Source organism: Aethalodelphis obliquidens, unplaced genomic scaffold, assembly GCF_003676395.1.
Source record: "Aethalodelphis obliquidens isolate GAN/ISIS:26980383/991018 unplaced genomic scaffold, ASM367639v1 scaffold1, whole genome shotgun sequence".
Lineage (NCBI taxonomy): Eukaryota > Metazoa > Chordata > Mammalia > Artiodactyla > Delphinidae > Aethalodelphis > Aethalodelphis obliquidens.
The window spans coordinates 42479326-42497746 of NW_020837945.1; the positions used below are offsets into that span (position 1 = coordinate 42479326).

General features: G+C 38.5%; 1 protein-coding gene across 1 annotated transcript in view; it reads right to left on the minus strand.

Annotated features, from left to right (window-relative positions):
• Positions 1-11900, minus strand: part of PROS1 (protein S) — a 57377-nt gene extending 45477 nt beyond the window's left edge. The window contains exon 1 of the mRNA XM_027102803.1: positions 11526-11900. Coding sequence (XP_026958604.1) covers positions 11526-11823 — 298 coding nt within the window. The 5' untranslated portion in view covers positions 11824-11900. The remainder of the gene's footprint in view (positions 1-11525) is intronic.
• Positions 11901-18421: the final 6521 nt, after the last annotated feature.

Here is an 18421-nt window from a genome sequence, read left to right on the forward strand (position 1 = left end):
AATTTTTAAAAGTAAAGTTTATTTTTTTAAAAGAGAACTAATATACTACCTAATGCACTTCTCTACATTTCACATTTTGTTTAGTATTGAGGACTATGCTGCTGAGCAACTGTTTCTTCTCATATTATTATATTAAGGGTTAGAAAAACTTCAGAAAAAGTATTCTGTAAAGGTGAACCATGCCTCTGTCCTTCAAGAGGACTAAGCAATAAATAGGCTGATGAGAAATAATTTAAGAGAATCAAATATCATAAGAGGTAGGTCTGCATAGGTTTAAATCTGGGAAACAAAAAGAGGATATAATCTGTGAATTATATGTTGCACATATAAAGGTGAGTTCTATAACATTTGGATTAGAAAGGATGAGGGTTGGCATTTATTTAGAAGTAGGAAAGCCAGTGTCATTAAAAAATGTGACCATTGACCCCCATTCTGGAACAGATCAATGAATGGGTAGGGAAACAATGCTTGAACTGTTCAGCCACAACAGAAGTGAAACGGACCTCTCCTTACTTGAAGATTTAATTTTAACTAATTTACAGCCCCTAGTCTAGGGGAACAAAAAGAGTAAATCAAACACTCTAACCAATTCTCCCCAAGATTAAACCTTTGCTTTAGCCATAGACAGAGAAAGCAGTACATTTTATTCAATAGTTATTCCTTCCAAAACAACAAATACGTCTACGCAAAAGACAGAACAGGCAGCTTATTACCCAGAAAAAAAACTACGTTGTCCATTTCTGTTATGTCATGTGTTTGTTCTTGGTAAGTGATAAATTAAGGTACTTCTTTTGAAGGAACTTAGAGTTCAGATTTTGGCAAGGTCTGAAGAGGAAATTTCTAGAGCCCTGTCTTTTCTTCTCTAGACCACTACACTGCACACTGGCTACACTTTCTGAGGCTACAATGGGAGGTCTCTTTTTAGGATGTGCAGCAAGATATTCATGTAGTCAGCTTGCTTTGTCTTTTTTATCTCCTACACATTAGGACACCAAAACACTATCTGATTCGATGTCACGTAGCAAGAGGTTACAGCACAGTAAATGTCTTGTTTTTGTTCTATTTGACCTATTTTGTTAGGGTGGCATCAATTAATATAATTAGTTCACTGGCCTGTGTCTGTATTTACGTTTGGAAAAGCAAAAGGCAACAATAAGAGAGCTGGCCTAATTCTGCAATACCCCACTTCCTGCAACATCTCCCAGATCTCCCCAATAAGCAAGTCTGAAGCACGCGTAGAGGCTTAGAAAGACTAGATCTTAATGGCTTCCCTTTTGACTCTTAGGATATTACTATTTTTTAAGTGCTGATCTGGAAATGAGATTATTTGGAATATTGGTAAAGCATCGAGTAGGAGTTTATAATGCAATATAATTTCTACCAGCCTTTCAGAACTCCCTGTTGACTTTCTAAAAGGCCATAAGACACAGTCTAAATAACAATGGAGTAAAATGATAACCTAGGAAAGGAGAGAAAATGATTGGGATAAGGAGTCGAGGAAAAGAAAACAAGTAATAAGTAAAGGTGCATTTAACACATACCATGTGGGAGAAGGTTAGTAGCACAACTAGAAAGAGTTATTTTCAAAGAGTCAATGTCCTCCTTACCTTGACAATTGCTCTCGACCAATTCCCACAAAGTCTCCTAAAGAGAAGCCTGCCCAGTTACCTAGGACTGATAACAAGTTTCCCCAAAGCAATGTCTTGTTAGAAAAACAGACCTCAACAACCACAGTAGAACCCTAAGCCAGCTACCTAGTCAATCTAATCAACTTAGGACTGTCTTCAAAAAATATGAAATAACAGCTAAAAATCAGTAGATATTTGCATAAAATTAATAACATGAAAGAGAAGGTCAAGAGGAACATAAAGACTCCAAAGGAAATAAAGGTAATTGAAGACACAGAAGATAACTTTAAAAAATATATAACTAATATCCTAAATAAATTGAGAGAACCTGGCATCCATAAAACAAAAGCATGCTATGAAAAAGAAGTAGAGAACTAAAATATGATTTCAAAATAAAAAACTTAATGGATGGGGCTTCCCTGGTGGCGTAGTGGTTGAGAGTCCGCCTGCCGATGCAGGGAACACAGGTTTGTGCCCCGGTCCGGGAAGATGCCGCGGAGCTGCTGGGCCCGTGAGCCATGGCCGCTGAGCCTGAGCATCTGGAGCCTGTGCTCCACAACGGGAGAGGCCACAACAGTGAGAGGCCCGCGTACCGAAAAAAAAAAAAAAAAAAAAAAAAAAACTTAATGGATGAACTGAAAAATAGAATGGACTACTCCCCACCCCCCAAAAAGTCAGCCCTTTTTCATTCCTATCACACTGACAAAGATTTTAAAAGTTAATATCCAATGTTGGCAAAGATGAGAGGAATCAGACACTTAAAATCTACTTTTAAAATCAGATTCCCAAGGGAAATCTAACAATATGTGTCTAAAACCTTCAAAATAGGCGCACTCTTAAACTGTTATATATAGGATGGATAAAAAACGAGGTCCTACTGTAGAGCACAGGGAACTGTATTCAATATCCTGTAATAAACCAAAATGGAAAAGAATATGAGAGAAAATGTATATATATGTATATATAGCTGAATCACTTTGCTGTAAATCAGAAACTAACACAACATTGTAAATCAACTGTACTTCAATACAATTAAAAAAAAAAAAAACAGTAATTGGGGGCCACCTTAGAGGCTGTCTACCACAGGCCAGAATGATTTTTCCCTTTGGATGTTTCCTGTATTTTGTTATTGATATTGTGTTTTTCCCCTGGGTAGATATTTTTAGAATTTTTCATTACATTTGAGAGTAAGATTTCGCACCAGTTAAAAAAAAAAATTAGGCACACTCTTTAGATATTCAGCTAACAGTTCAATTGCTAGGACATTAAACTGAGGAAATGAACATGGACATAACATTGGAAATAATTTAAATGTCCAAAAATATGATTTTAGTTAAATATATTATGATGAACATATATAAAGGAAAATTATAAATCTACTCTAAAGTGTGACATAGATTTTAATTTATTGATATAAAAACAATTATCATTTTTAGATGAAATATCCAGTTACAAATAATATGCAGAGCAAAATTCCATTCTTTCGCTTATATATTTTAATTTCTAAGAACGTATATACACAGACAAAGGGGCTTAGAAGAATATAAAGCAAAATGTTACCTAGGTCTCTTGCTAGTGAAACTACAGATGCATTTTTTTAGCACATTATATTAAGCGTGGATTACTTGAATGGTTTAAAAATGTAAGGAGATAGTAGGATATAGCTGGTAGTTTAAGTTGAGGAATGATGTCCAAAAAGGACAGAAGGTCAAATGGAACCCTAGGAAACTCTAACATTTACAGAAAAGGAGAGATCATCAAAATGACAGAAATAGAATTAGTAACACATACATATGCAGAGAGAGAAAGAAAATTTGAAGATAATGCTTATAGACATAAAAGGAGGTCAATTTCAAAAGGATAAGTTTCAAGTGTCAAATGTTGCAAAGAAGTTATTAATAATAATTACTATTATTTAGGATGAGAGCTAAAATATATACAGTTGGTTTAACAATAGGATCACCATTAACATTCTCAGTCCCCAATACAGTGGGAGGGTGAGAAGAGAGGAGACCTCCAGAACAAACTATTTCTTCAAGAAGATCAAATGAGACTAGGAAGAGAAAGAGTGGGTGATAACTTTAAACAGAGGCAGAGAAAATGTAACGTTTTCCTAAGGTCGGGAAGGTACATCACGGAATAGCTGTGAAACTCAATGAGAAAATGCCAAATATGCTATTTTGAAAGATGGAAAATATCATATAATTGCAAGAAGTTACAATTTTACCATCTTTATGGAGATTTAAAAGCCAGTGTTCTTGAATGTGTCCTTTTAAAGTCCATTCCAAAAAATGGACCAGAGGACTAAGAAGAATTATGCTAATGTCCTAGAACCAGTAAGAGCCAGTTCCTGTTACCACTCCTTCGTAGAAAGACTCAGAATCTATGTGGATAGGTTATCCTTATTTTATTTTCCCTCAAGCCTGGAGATTTCAAATTCTATATTTGGAACAATGTAATATAAATGAAGGAGTTTTCCCCATACTGGACCTAATAACAATTTATTACATTTAGAAAAAACAAAACTGCAACATTAAAAAATTAAAGCAACATTTGCACTTTAAAGTTAGCCTTAGAAACCCCAGTTCCTAAAGGTCCTCTGTTACCCTCACATCTAATAAGTTTTTACCGAAGACCTTCCCTACAGCTGCGTTCTCCTGCCATGGGGCTCAGCTTCTTTCCTCCCTTCTCTGACATCCTCTCCCCTTCTCTGTCCCTGGCCGCTGTCTACTGCCACCCCTGCAAATTTATGTTCACTTCTTATGCAGAATCATTTATCTACCTTCTCTACTATGGCCTTACAGACCAGAATGATTCAAACTCGAAGTGTAGGAATTACCTGAGAGTCTTGTTAAAATGCGTATTCTGAGTCAGTAGGTCTGAAGTGGGGTCAGAGATACTTCATTTCTAATAAACTCCCGGGTAATGCTGCTGCTGGTCCGTGGACTACACTTGAATAGTAAAGCTATAGACCATGTTTTGGGGACTTTACTTTCTAAATCTAAAGCCATTTTCAAGGTAATTTCTAAAATAATAACAGTTCTCACCATAGGAATAATTTCAATATCAACTGCTACAATATGTTTTTCAAGCTGCCACATTAATAGCCAACTTAATGTCATTATACTAAGTCATCGGCTGGTCTGTTCGTAGGCATGTTAATTATGCTCTCCCTCTATCACAAATTTTATTCAGATAGTTAAAGCAACCTTACACTGTGTAATACACATCACCAAAGGTTTAAATGGGCAACAAGTAGTTGTGCTTCTCTTAGAGGAAGAAACAGTAATCTTAACCTTGGAGGAAAAATGTTTGTAACAGAGACAATGCTGACCAAATATTCCATGTGCTTCCTTGCTTTGGAAGCAGATGTGAGTTTTGTTACTTCCACGCTAAGATGGTTAAGAACAAGTACGAAACTGAGTTATTTGTGCTGAGGTGGATGGACCTAGAGTATGTCATACAGAGTGAAGTAAGCCAGAAAGAGAAAAACAAATACCGTATGCTAACACATAGATATGGAATCTAAAAAAAATAATGGCTCTGAAGAACCTAGGGGCAGGACAGGAATAAAGATGCAGACGTGGACTTGGGGACACTGGGAGGGGGAAGGGTAAGCTGGGACGAAGTGAGAGAGTGGCATGGACGTATATACACTACCAAATGTAAAATAGATAGCTAGTGGGAAGCAGCCGCATAGCATAGGGAGATCAGCTCAGGGCTTTGTGACCACCTAGAGGGGTGGGATAGGGAGGGTGGGAGAGAGATGCAAGAGGGAGGAGATATGGGGATATATGTATATGTATAGCTGATTCACTTTGTTATAAAGCAGAAACTAGCACATTATTGTAAAGCAATTATACTCCAATAAAGATGTTAAAAAAAAAAAAAAGAACAAATATGCCTCCTCCATTGCTTTCCTTTCTTGTGGGGACATTGGATGCCATGTGTTCCAGATGGTACAACTAGAGATGTAAGAGATTTACACAAACCACATTGAACTTTACATGACTAAAAAATAAACTCTTATTTTACTAAGTCACTGAGATTCAGTGATTTGGAGATTAATTTGAAGATTTCTGGATTAAAGTGTTATCACACCATAGCATATCTTACCCTAATTAACATAAGATTATGAAAAATTTAAACTAATGCCTATATTCAATAATGTGCTAATTTTCTCCTTTATTAATTCTAAAAATAAGAGAGTTCTAGTGAAAGCATAAAACACATAGATAAGACAGAGTACTTCAGCTTATTCCTTGAATAAAATAAACAATAAAGCAAAAGAATGAAAAAAAACCCTAAATATATTTAAATATTAGAGAATAGCACCAAGAAAATATCAATTTTCTAAATTACCCTATAATATAAATGGGGAAGTAAAGACCTTAGAAACCTTTATCACACATCAATCCATGATCCAAAAAAAAAAAAGGAACAAAATCTTATAAAATATCCTAAAGTCTAAGAAGGCTAAGGACAGATCACCTGGTATGGTTGGGGAGGACAATAAAGAGAAAGAGTCTTTCAAAAAGAAGGACTGGGCTTCTCCGGTGGCGCAGTGGTTGAGAGTCCACCTGCCGATGCAGGGGACACGGGTTCGTGCCCCGGTCCGGGAAGATCCCACATGCCGCGGAGCGGCTGGGCCCGTGAGCCATGGCCGCTGAGCCTGCGCGTCCGGGAGCCTGTGCTCCGCAACGGGAGAGGCCACAACAGTGAGAGGCCCGTGTACCGCAAAAAAAAAAAAAAAAAAAAAAATCTGGTCATGTCGGAATATTCCTGCTCAAGTGAGAAACAAGTTGTTATATACCTGGCTGTCCATTACTAAGATGGAAGAATAGATTTTGATGGACCTCTTATTTTTGAGGCATATTCCACTTTTAGATGTTCTACTCTGAGCTTTTTACTATGAGTCCAAAAGCTGCCAAGTGTAGGTGGAAACCAGAATAAGAGAATGCTAGTTCAAAGTTCATTTCAAACAGTCTGTCATGTAGCCGAGCCAGTGACTCATCAGATCTCATTGGGCTTAAGTGGTCCATAGGACATCAGGGTACTCTTGAGACACAGTTCAATTGTGAAATGTTCAAATGGTATGAATGGGATGAGCCTAAAGCACCACTAAGTGGCCTGGGCCAGTTTCTCATTCTCCTGACTTCTTTCCCTCCCTCCACCTCCCTTTATGGACTCATGAGGAAAGGCCTACAGCCAAGAATGGAAAGGAAAAGATACCTCAGTGTGATGTACCAACATGAGCCAGAGGTAGACCTGCTACAAAGCTATAGCCAGAGATGAACTACAGCCTCTCTCAAGGGTGATCCTGAAGAGCACAGGAGAAATAAAACCTTCACAAGGGGCGGACGGATAAGCAGTTATCTCTCATTGTCCACTTTGCTTAGAATGAGAAATTATCGGAGATCAGAATCTTTGCTACTTTCTCAATAGTTACAGCTGGTCTGTCCAGTTATTCAGAGACCTGTAAAGAGTTAGATCTTAGGCCTAGAAACAAGGAAGCTTGGGCAAGAATTGCCCCAGAGCTGAGAATATTTGTGTTCCAAGTGGATAGCCCCATATCAGGGAGGTTCTTAATTATAAAAGGGGGCAGAATGGCCCACTTAATGATTGTCAGTTGTGGTTCTTCTCACAATATGCACCTAACGTATTTTCCACTGAATTAGAAGCTGAGACTGCTATGTAGCCATTTCAAGTTCTTTACTCCTGTTGGAAAAGAAGAGAACTATGCTGGAATGACAATAATCAAGGCAAAATAGTGTAGTTGCCACATACAAATCAGGGTTAGAAGTGTTGCCTCTCCAGGATGACTACTATACACAATAGAAATTGTAAAGAAGAGATGGATACAATCATCCATAGGTGGGAACAACAGGGCTCAGGTTCTTCCTGAATAAGGGTGTGGTACATCTCACTGAGTAGACAAAAGATCAAACGTGAGGAACTGCCTAAAAGCAGGAGACATATGAATTCGGTAGTGAAGGAAGAAGTCATAAATACCAGCTCTAGCTTCAAACCAAGAGAGACAGGCAAGCCCTAAAGCCAGTACCTGTATTCCCTTGCTTGTCTTTTTAAAATTATTTTCTGGAATATAGGATGTGTTGGTATACTACAATGTATCATTTCATCCATAGAGCACAGCACATTGACACAGAATTGTGACAGAACTAGAGGAGGCAAGGACATCACCTGGTGATACTAAACTAGGAAATGGTAGCCTTGAGCCTTCCTCTCTGAGTGTGGTGACTGGAATCTCTTGAAGAGGAAGTCCTTTCTGCTGTACATTAGTTATTTGCATTATATTAGAAATATCTGCATTATATTTGAAATGTTTTTCAAATGGTGTTCATGGAAAGAAGGGCATGTGTGTATGTTGTACAGCCAGTAATTGGAATGTGTAGACTTCTCTTGTTTCTGCTTCCTTCCCAGGATCCATTCGTTTGTGGGAGCTGTTCTTCTGGCACTCCACCTGATTCTACTGAGCTGTCAACCACAGGACTCCAGAAACAAGCTAAGCCAAAATAATCAGCCTCTCTTTTCTAAGAAATTCAATCATGAACAGGTATGCACAGAACTAGAAGGCAGTTAGAACTGAGTCATCTGATGGCAGCTCCTCACATAGTGAGCACATGAGTTCCCACTATATAGATCACCTAAATGCCCAAGTCCCTGGCTTCCCTCGGCCTGGTTATTCAACATGCCATTAAGTAGGTCTTCCAATAAATCCACTCAGCTTTTTTTTTCCTCTATTTTTCTTTCTTACTTCCTCTTTTTTTCTTCCTTCCTTTCTTCCTTCCTTCCTTTCTTTCTCCCTTCCTTTCTTTTTCTTTCTTTCTTTCTGCTTTAGTTAGCAAGAGTCTTTACTGTTGCTTGTAGCTAAAGATTAATTAATATATGTATTATCAGGCTTCTCATATTTTTTCTCACAGTATTTTGAAAGTTTAAATATGCATATAGATCATTTAGCTATTAAAGAGGATATTGAACTTGGTGGACAGAAAAGGTCTATTATGAAAAGCATGACTGTATATCCTAGATAGGATTAATGGCAAGAGAATACGGCATAGGGTGTTGTTGTTGTTGATGATGATGATGCTGTACATCAGATATCGTCTCTAACTCTTCCAGCAACAACCCCAACTCTAACCTAAGCTTGATAAAATCTCTCCAGAAAGAGGAAAGCAAAAAAGAGAAGGAAAATGTGAGTCAGTAATGTCAAGGGTAGACTGCACCTAAGCAGAAGTGGAAGTCTGGAAAGGGCCAAATTAGCACAGCCAAAGGGGACATCCCCTTTCTTCTATTTTTCTTCACACAGCCTATAGTGTGGTATACAATATATAGACAGTATAAGTTTTAAATCTATAGATAGACAGATACACATATACATATAGATACAGATATAGATACAAGCATGTGTGAAAAGTCAGTTCACATCTCTGAACAATTTCAAAAAAGTTGAACTGGATGATTTCTCAACTCTCTCAAACCTAGAGCTGTGATTTTTAAACTTTTTCTTTAAATAGTGACTGTATTTCTGTGGACTAAACAATAAATCAAATATTTGGAATTCTAATTCTATCTCAAATTTACCATCTTAGGGAGTAAACACATTCCATCTGTATCTCGGTTTTCTCATCAGTAAACCAGAAATGATTTTTAATCCAATTAAACTAGAATTAAAGAACTAATTTATATATACTATCAGTGTCTATATACAACAAGATTTCTCCATATGTATGGTTTGATTATCTCTGTATAATACACATAGACACACACATCACTTTTTAACTCTGCCTAGATTCCATGAACATGTAACAATCTCTACAAAAAGAAAGGGTTTAGCAAATTCCTGTGGTGACAAGCAGTACGTGTAGCAAGCCATTTGTGCCTTTTTCTTCTCTCTTAAAACACTGCTTATCATGTTTTATGTATTTACCCATATATTTCTCTGTAAGCACAATTAAGAACCTTGTTCTCTGGTACAGAGTTCAACAAGCAGACCCCTGAGAGGACAATGCATGGCCGTCCAGTCCATAAATGATTATCAGTGGAAATGTACTCTAGGCTCCCATGGATGGGAAGGTCATGGTTGGCTCTGGAGGATGCATTCTCTGTATTTTGTTGGCTTCACTTGTACACTCTAAAATCATATTTCCCAATAGGAAATATGTGTAGGGGTCAATAAAAACCTTTCTGTGTAGGGGTCAATAAAAACCTTTCTGTGATGAGAGCATACTCCATATGTTTAAGTGTTATTCCCAACATCTTGCCCTGTGATGTTCACATTATTTCCTATGTTAGTCTTTTCATATTGATTACAATTTACCAGTTATTTAGACCCAGTAGTTTTTCATGTTTTAATTATCCCCTCTGTGATTATTTTTTCTCTCCATTTCCAAATGTTCTTTTCTCTCTTCAGTGTTTTTTTGTTGGTGTTCACTTTCATGAACTTTCATTTCATTCTGATAGAATATTTTAGTGACTTCCAAAATGGAATGATTGCATTCCAGGAGAATGTGCAAGATTATTCATTAAGGTACAGAAAGAAAACACCAGTGCTACTGTTCAGATTTATTTTGACTTTATCCTTTAAAAACTCATTTAAATATACGTAATATAATGTTCATAGTATACTAGGTCAGAAGTGCAGGTGTGTAATAAACAATTAAATATTTTAAAAAATAAAAACACTGGTTATCAGACAAATACTTGTTTGTCCTACTGAACTATATACCTAATGAGTTAGTGTATGTGGTCTATATATAGGCTTAATGATAGAGGTTTGTATGTTGAAATTCTGCTATTGTGTGTCTTTAATATAAAATCAACAAATGTTGTTTTAGCCTTTAAATTAGAATTTTAAAACACCTCATTCATCCTGATCTGTAACTAATAAAAACTAATAAACCTAGTAGAATGTTAGTAAATTCCTACTTAAGTCTCCTGACATTGTCATCTTTGAAAAGTTTACATTGGAGCTTTAACCAATCTAAAAGCTATGGTGTAATTCTGAGTTTATCTCTCCCATGCCATTTCCTGAGAATAAAACATAGCACAAGTAAGCATTTTTGACCAGTGAGCATGCTTAACCTTTAAAGAACAAACTAATTAACTGACAACTAAGATGTACTAAATGCCTTGATATCCATATATATATAGAGAGAGAGAGAGAGAGAGAGAGAGAGAGAGAACTCAATATCCTGCTTTGAATCCAGGCATGGGAACATAAAGAACAGGAAACACAAAGATAAAGTACAAAGAACTCATGCGACGATCTCAGATCAGTGGCACTCCGTCAAAAATCCTCAGTACGAAATTATCTGAGAACTACAATATTTAACAGTCCTTTTGATTTCAAGGTTAAAAAAATGACATCTCCGTACTGCTACGCAAACCCGCACTCATCCCCAAATAATTCGTGTGTCAATGTTGAGATAAGGAAACCAAGCTCAAAGTCCAGGCACAGCAGAGCGGAGGTAGGTTGCAGCAGCGGGTGCTGGTTGGGGACAGGCGCTAGTACAAAGAGAAGACAGAGTGGGCTGACTTTCCTCTCTACTTTTATACTGTAATGTGCTCATCCTTGTCCTATGACTGGGAACTTCAACTGTTTGGGGCAAATGGGTACGTGTTCTAATTACTTCATTGATATTTAGTATCACTCTTGTTCTAGAATCTGTCCTGTAGGGCAACACTTGATTCCCAGAGCAGAGTGACTATTGACCCTGCCTCCACCATTACACTGCCCGCTAGATCCACGGCTGATGGAAGCACTTGCTGGAAACTTTCTAGGAGGCTGCAGCCCTAGAAAAGAAAATCCTCCCAGCAGGGCTCGGAGTTCAGTTGGCAATGCTGAGAGAAGAAGACAAGACGCTATTAATTACTCACAGTTCGCCTCCAAGACGGGAAGCACTAGGGCGAGGCACGCCAGCAGCGCCCCAGAGCGCTCACCCAGGACCCTCATGGCGAAGCGCGCGGAGGCGCGGGCGGGGACTGTGGCGCGTCGCGGCGGGGACCCTCGCGCTCGGCGTGCCGCGGGTCTGCGACTGGAGCGCAGCTGTCTGAGAACTGCGGCGCGGCGGCGCCTGCCTGCGAGCGAGCGCGCCCGCGGAGCAGCAGAGCCGGGGGCGGAGGGGACGGCCCGCTCCCAGCCCCCAGCCCGACGGGGAAGTGATAACAAGGACATTTCCTGGAAGCTTTTCTTTTCGGAGCTGGGGGCAGGGCTCAGGGAGAGCGCTGAAGGCCTAGTAAACACTGTCGAGACATCCTCCTCGCCCTTTCCCAAACTCCAGCGTTTCGTTTCGGTGTCCGGAACGTGAAGTTTGCCAAGGAAAAGGGGAAGCAAACGCAGTAAAACACACACACACACACGCAAAACACAACCTCCAGCGAGCCGGAGTGGAAGGCTGAGTGGCCAAGTATACTTTGAGGGCTCAGAGGTCGGGGTGTCCTGGCTTAGAAGGAAAACATCTTGAGAGACTGACATTGGGGATGAAGATGTTAACCAAAACCTAGAAGCGAAATGAGAACTCTAGGAAGGCTACAGAGAACAGAGATAATGGAATCAAATGTGATAGTTTTGATTGTCTACATTTTTGTTTTGTTCTTGAATTTATAGCGTAAAAGAACTATAGCAAAAAAAAATGTTTGGGGAAAAAAGAGAATGTATCAAATTCTATCACCTTCAAACAGCTCGTTTTTGGTTTTTGCATGTTACCTCTGCTTTTTTGTGCTTAGGCAAGCGCATTTGAAATATGTTACTTAACGTTTAAGGCTGCCTTTGGAGCTAAACCGCCTGGATTCAAATGGCAATGCTCTGCAGCTTACTAGTTGTATCATCCGTAAAATGGAGATAGTAGTAGGTTTTCACGGTGTTAACAGAAGAATTTAAAGAGATAACACACGTGAAGCAATTAGTGTGTTAAAGAGTAGCACATAGTTAAGGCACACTTACTACTATCATTCCAGTATTTCTGCCCAGTGAACAATATCAATTGATTTCCTATGTGTGTGAGTGAAAGTCAATAGGCTGATGATCTTTCAAGGGTGTATTCCAGCTCTAGCTTTCTGTGGTTTTATGATCCAGGTGGATGGAAGTTGATATTAGAGTCACTTTTTCTAAGAAAATTTGCAAAGGAATTGTTGAATATATCCATATTCTTCCCTCTTTTAAATTCTCTTCCTTCTTGCTATGTCTGAATCTACATGTCAATCTATTCACCACTTTATTCCCACCCCAAATGATTTAATTATAAATATAATTCTAATCTCGGTAGAATTGTTCGGTGGGCTAGTAATCAGAACATAAAACAAAACGACCTTTAAATACTATATTTAATTATTGAATATTTAAATGCATTTAGGCCATGGGTCTTTCCTCACTTGTTAGGAAGAATTAGAATTAGAATATCAATTTTGAGTTCTCAAAATTTCACAAGGGAAAACTTCCAAAATCATGAATCAACAGCATTCATAACAAATCATCTCCCATACAGACATTAAAAAAATATAAAGAGTATGAAGAAATAAATGTTGGAGAAATGCAAGGTACCTAAAAGAAAAATCTTTGATCTTTCAAAGACTCCAACTGAATGTGAAGTTTTAAGTCATTTTAAGACTACAAATGTACATCACAGTGCTAACAATAGTTGTCAATGTGTCCTACCTACACTGTAATGTTGAACTTTGAAAAACAATACCCTGAAATGTTTAAAATGAAATTTAATAATACATCTTTGGATAAAATTTTCAAGTTTTTAATTTATTTCATAAGTTCACTCTGTGAAGATGATTTTGCCTTTAGCTCGATATTGATTAACATTTGGTCAATTTCACTTGGCCAAAATTTGTTTTCGGTATACTTTTAAATATGCAGTTAAATTTTATTCAAAATTTAACTGCTAATCTAATCCCTTTTCCTAGTCCTAATTCTAATCCCATTCCCTCACCCAGTTTTACATTTCTCCATATAATCTTCTACTGGTATATTGTCCCATTTACTTATTATGTCTATTACCTGCATCCTCATCTCTCTCCACCATGCCAACTAAAAATTGGCACTTGCCATCTGCCTCTACAAAGATTAAGTCACTAGTCACTGCAGCCGCTGACCTTCAACACACCCTGAAAGGAGTTACGGGTAATCAGGAGTGAGGCACTCTGTGCTCTGGGAAAAACTGACAGAACAGGCCTTCAGATAGTTAGATAAGTTCAGAAGATTTTATGAGCCTAAATTCTTGCATCTTCTCATATCTAGAAAAGCGGTAAAAATCATTAACAGTGACATCTGGTCCTCGTCACTAGCAGCAAGCCTCTGCCAAAATGTGTGCTTGACTGCATGTACCCCCCTTCACTAAAGTCATATATAATACTGACCTTCCCCCTGCCTCTTTGGAGCAGTGCCTCAGAGTTATCTGAGATGCTCTTTCCCAGGCTATAGTACTCATTTTGCTCCCAATAAAACCTAACTTGCAACTCGCACGTTGTGCATTTTTTTTCAGTCAACAACCACTAGAATGTAAAATCCATGAGGGCAGGAATGTTTTAATGTTTTGTTCACAGCTATATTCCTGGTGCCTAGAACAGTGACTGGTACATAAACATTCAACAAAATTCAGTTTAACAATATAAGTCTGGGAGGGGATTTCCCTGGTGGCACAGTGGTTAAGAAACCGCCTGCCAATGCAGGGGGCACCGCTTCGAGCCCTGGTCCAGGAAGATCCCACATGCCGCGGAGCAACTAAGCCCATGTGCCACAACTACTGAGCCTGTGCTCTAGAGCCCGTGAGCTGCAACTACTGAGCCCATGCACCACAACTACTGAGCCCTCATGCCACAACTACTGAAGCCCATGTGCTTAGAGCCTGTGCTCCGCAACAAGAGAAGCCACCGCAACGAGAAGCCCGTGCACCGCAGCTAAGAGTAGCCCCTGCTGGGTGCAACTAGAGAAAGCCCATGTGCAGCAACCAAGACCCAACACAGCCAAAATATATATATATAATATATATATAATATATAGATTATATAGATATGGGAATATTTATGCCCAAATATCAACAGTGATCATTTTCAGTCATGGGGTTATGGATCATGTTCTTTTTGCTGATTTATGTATTTTACTTTTCTACAATAATCTTTTAATATTTGCTTTGTAAAAACAAACAAATACTAAAGTAGTTAAATCACAGGCATTGAGGACCTGTCTTGTTTTATTTGTTTGTTTGCTTTAGATAGAGTGATTTTTATGGTTGTACTTTAAGAATGTTATTTGTTAAATGCTTACAAAATGGATCAGATTAGAAACCAAGTAACATTTATACAAGAGATAACAAGTGTTGGCGAGGATGTGGAGAAAAGGAAACCCTTGTTCACTGTTGGTGGGAATGTACACATCAGTACAACCATTATAGAAAACAGTACAGAAGTTTCTCAAGAAATTAAAAATAAAACTACCATATGATCTGTAAACATGGAGTGTTGCCCACGATTCCAGTTCTACAAGGATCAAGTCATTAGCCACTACACTCACTGACTTACAAATACATGCTGAAAGGAATTCAGGATAAAGTGGTCTGTGTTTTGGATCTATGGGCCCCTAGATAGTTAAGAAGTGTATCTAAGGAAGAATTTCAACGACCCGAGATTCTTGCATCTTCCTATACATAGACAAGCACTAAAATCCTTAACTGGAGATATATGTTTATGTGATTAGCAGTAATCTTTTACCAAGATGTATGCTTGACTACATGTATTTTCCAGCCAAAAAATTCATATATATATGAACCTCTTCAGAGCAGTTCCTCAGAGCTATCTGAGAGGCTGTCTCCTGGGCTACAGTCTTCAGTAAGTCCTGAATAAAACTCAACTCACAGCTGTTATGTTGTGACGTTATTTCCCAGTTAGCAGATCTGACAATTTCACTTCTGGTTATATATCCAAAGGAAATGAAATCACTCTCTTGAAGAGACATCTGTACTCCCAAATTTATTACAGCATTATTTACAAGAGCCAACAATGGAAAAAACAACCGAAGTGTCCATCAACAGGTGAATGGATAAGGAACATGTGAAATCTATCTATCTATGTTGCACATTTATGTATGGCAGTAGGGCATTATGCTAAGTGAAATAAACCAGACAGAGAAAGACAAATTCTGCATGTAATCACTTACATGTAGAGTTTTTAAAAAGTAAAATTCGTAGAAATGGAGAGTAGAATGGTGGTTTCAGGAGCTGAGGGGTGGGGAAATGAGGAGAGGCTGATAAAAGGGTACAAACTTTCGGTTATAAGATGAATAAGTTTTGAGGATCTAACCTATAGCATGGTGACTATAGTTAATTATACTGTATTGAATACAGTATAATTTGCTAAGAGAGTAGCAAATTCTCACCAAAAAAAAAGAAGAAAGAAGGAAAGGTAACTATGTGAGGTGGTGGATGTGTTAATTAATTTGATTGTAGAAATCATTTCACAATGTATACATATACGTATACATACATTTTCACATATATCAAAGCATAAGATTGTACAACTTCAAATATATTACAATTTTATTTGTCAATTTTACCTCAATAAAACTGGAGAAAAAAAGTAACCACGTGACACTTAAGATGCAAATTCAACAATCTCTGGGAGATGAAACAAGAGTCTTAATTAGGATGATGACAGCAAGATTGTTTTTTTCATTCAGAACAAACTAGGTTGTACTGTAGTCAAACAGCCACCAAATTATAGCAGCTTAAAACAAGTGTTTATTTCTTGCTCATAGGAAGTCTACTACAGGACTCTCTAGGCAGCTGTCTTCCATGTGTTGGCTCAGCATTCCATGCTGTTTTTTTGTTTTTTTGTTTTTTTTTGCGGTACGCGGGGCTCCAGACGCGCAGGCCCAGCAGCCATGGCTCAAGGGCCCAGCCGCTCCACGGCATGTGGGATCCTCCCGGACCGGGGCACGAACCCGTGTCCCCTGCATCGGCAGGTGGACTCTCAACCACTGTGCCACCAGGGAAGCCCCATGCTGTTTTTATATTGTAGTACTTCAGAGTTAAAGTAGGCTTCCACAGTTACCATTGCAAGGGATGATAGAACATGGAGAATTGTGGACCAGCTCTTAAATGCTTTCACCAAGAAGTGATATAACCACTACACTCACATTTCACTGAACAAAGCAGGTCCCATGACTTCAAGAAGGTGGGAATGACTATCACATGTGCTATCACGTGTGAATGTGGGAATAACTATCACATGTGAAAAAGAGAACTGGAAATAGTAAGCAGCACATATGTCTACCAAACCACTTAATATATTGAAAAACTAATAGTCAGCTAGTTAACTAACTGACCAACTATATGTTGGTACCAGAAATGTTTGGTAATGTATCACTAACAGAATTAAGGAAGACATGAAGTAGAACAGGGGTTGAGTATAGTTCCAGAAATGCTCAAGGATAGTAAGTGTAGTAGGGCTCTTCAGACACAGAAATAGTTATTAGACCCTCCAAGAGAACATGTTTTTTAAAAGGGAAAGCAGAGGGATAAGGTCAAATCTTAGAGAATACATATAGGAAGATGAAAGAGGAATAACCAGTGAGATCAGAAGATAACCATAAGAGTATATAATTGTGAAAAGCCAAGGGAGGAAAGAATTTTAGAAGAGTTAACTATATTAAATGTAGTTACAGAGGTATTATAGTGTCTGGACAGGACAGTCTGGGCAGAGACAGTCTAGCACTGATGAGGAAGGGCCGGTTTAGTTAGGAAAACCAGTTGAGGTCATACAGCCTTGAGCAACTGGAAAGAAAATTGAAGTTATCAAGGCAGGACAATAAGAATAGTGAACAAGATCCCTAGCAGTTTGGAGACAGAGGTAGGAGGATATATACCATAAATATTTATGGGACAGGTGACACCAACTTCAAAAATCTGCTATCTATTATTTGTTAGAAATTGCACCTGAGCTTTATTTCTCTCATTTCATCACCTTAGCCACCCTGCAAAGTAGGTACTTTCATTGTCATTTTACAGATAGGGTACTTGAGTTCAGAGCCAGTAAGCTGTAAGAGATGTATATGTGTTTGAATTAGGGTTACATGAATTAGTAAAAGACAGAAAATAATTTTTTTTTTTTTTGCAGTATGTGGGCCTCTCACTGTTGTGGCCTCTCCCGTTTGCGGAGCACAGGTTCCGGACGCGCAGGCTCAGTGGCCATGGCTCACGGGCCCAGCCGCTCTGCGGCATGTGGGATCTTCCCGGACTGGGGCACGAACCCGTGTCCCCTGTATCGGGAGGTGGACTCTCAACCACTGTGCCACCAGGTAAGCCCAGAAAATAATTTTAAAACTAGATCTACCTTAATCCCAAACCATTATTTTCTCCTGGATACACTGGGCTTCCCAGCGCCCTCTCTCCTTTTACCAGGATTTGAAAATATATATTTAAGTGGAGACTAAATGGACACACGGGTCCCTACATATAATGCATTCTTTTTTTTCTATAGGAATGTACTTGTCATTTACTTATTTCCAAACAATATAAAGGAAAAGCAGATATTACATATCTCTTTAAATAAAATAAAGCATGTTACAAAACAGCCAGTAGATCGTGCTCTCCATCTTGCAGAAACCAAATAGCTAGCAATCTGTGGGGCTCGAGGGACATTGTTCCAGCTAATGATTAAGAACTCTCCAGACAGTAGGGGCTTCTTAGACAATGGGTAAATTTCCAGGATGTCCGGCCCCCTTCCGAGAAGGAGGGAGATAACAAAATGTAAAAAAGGTGTCTGTCAAAGAC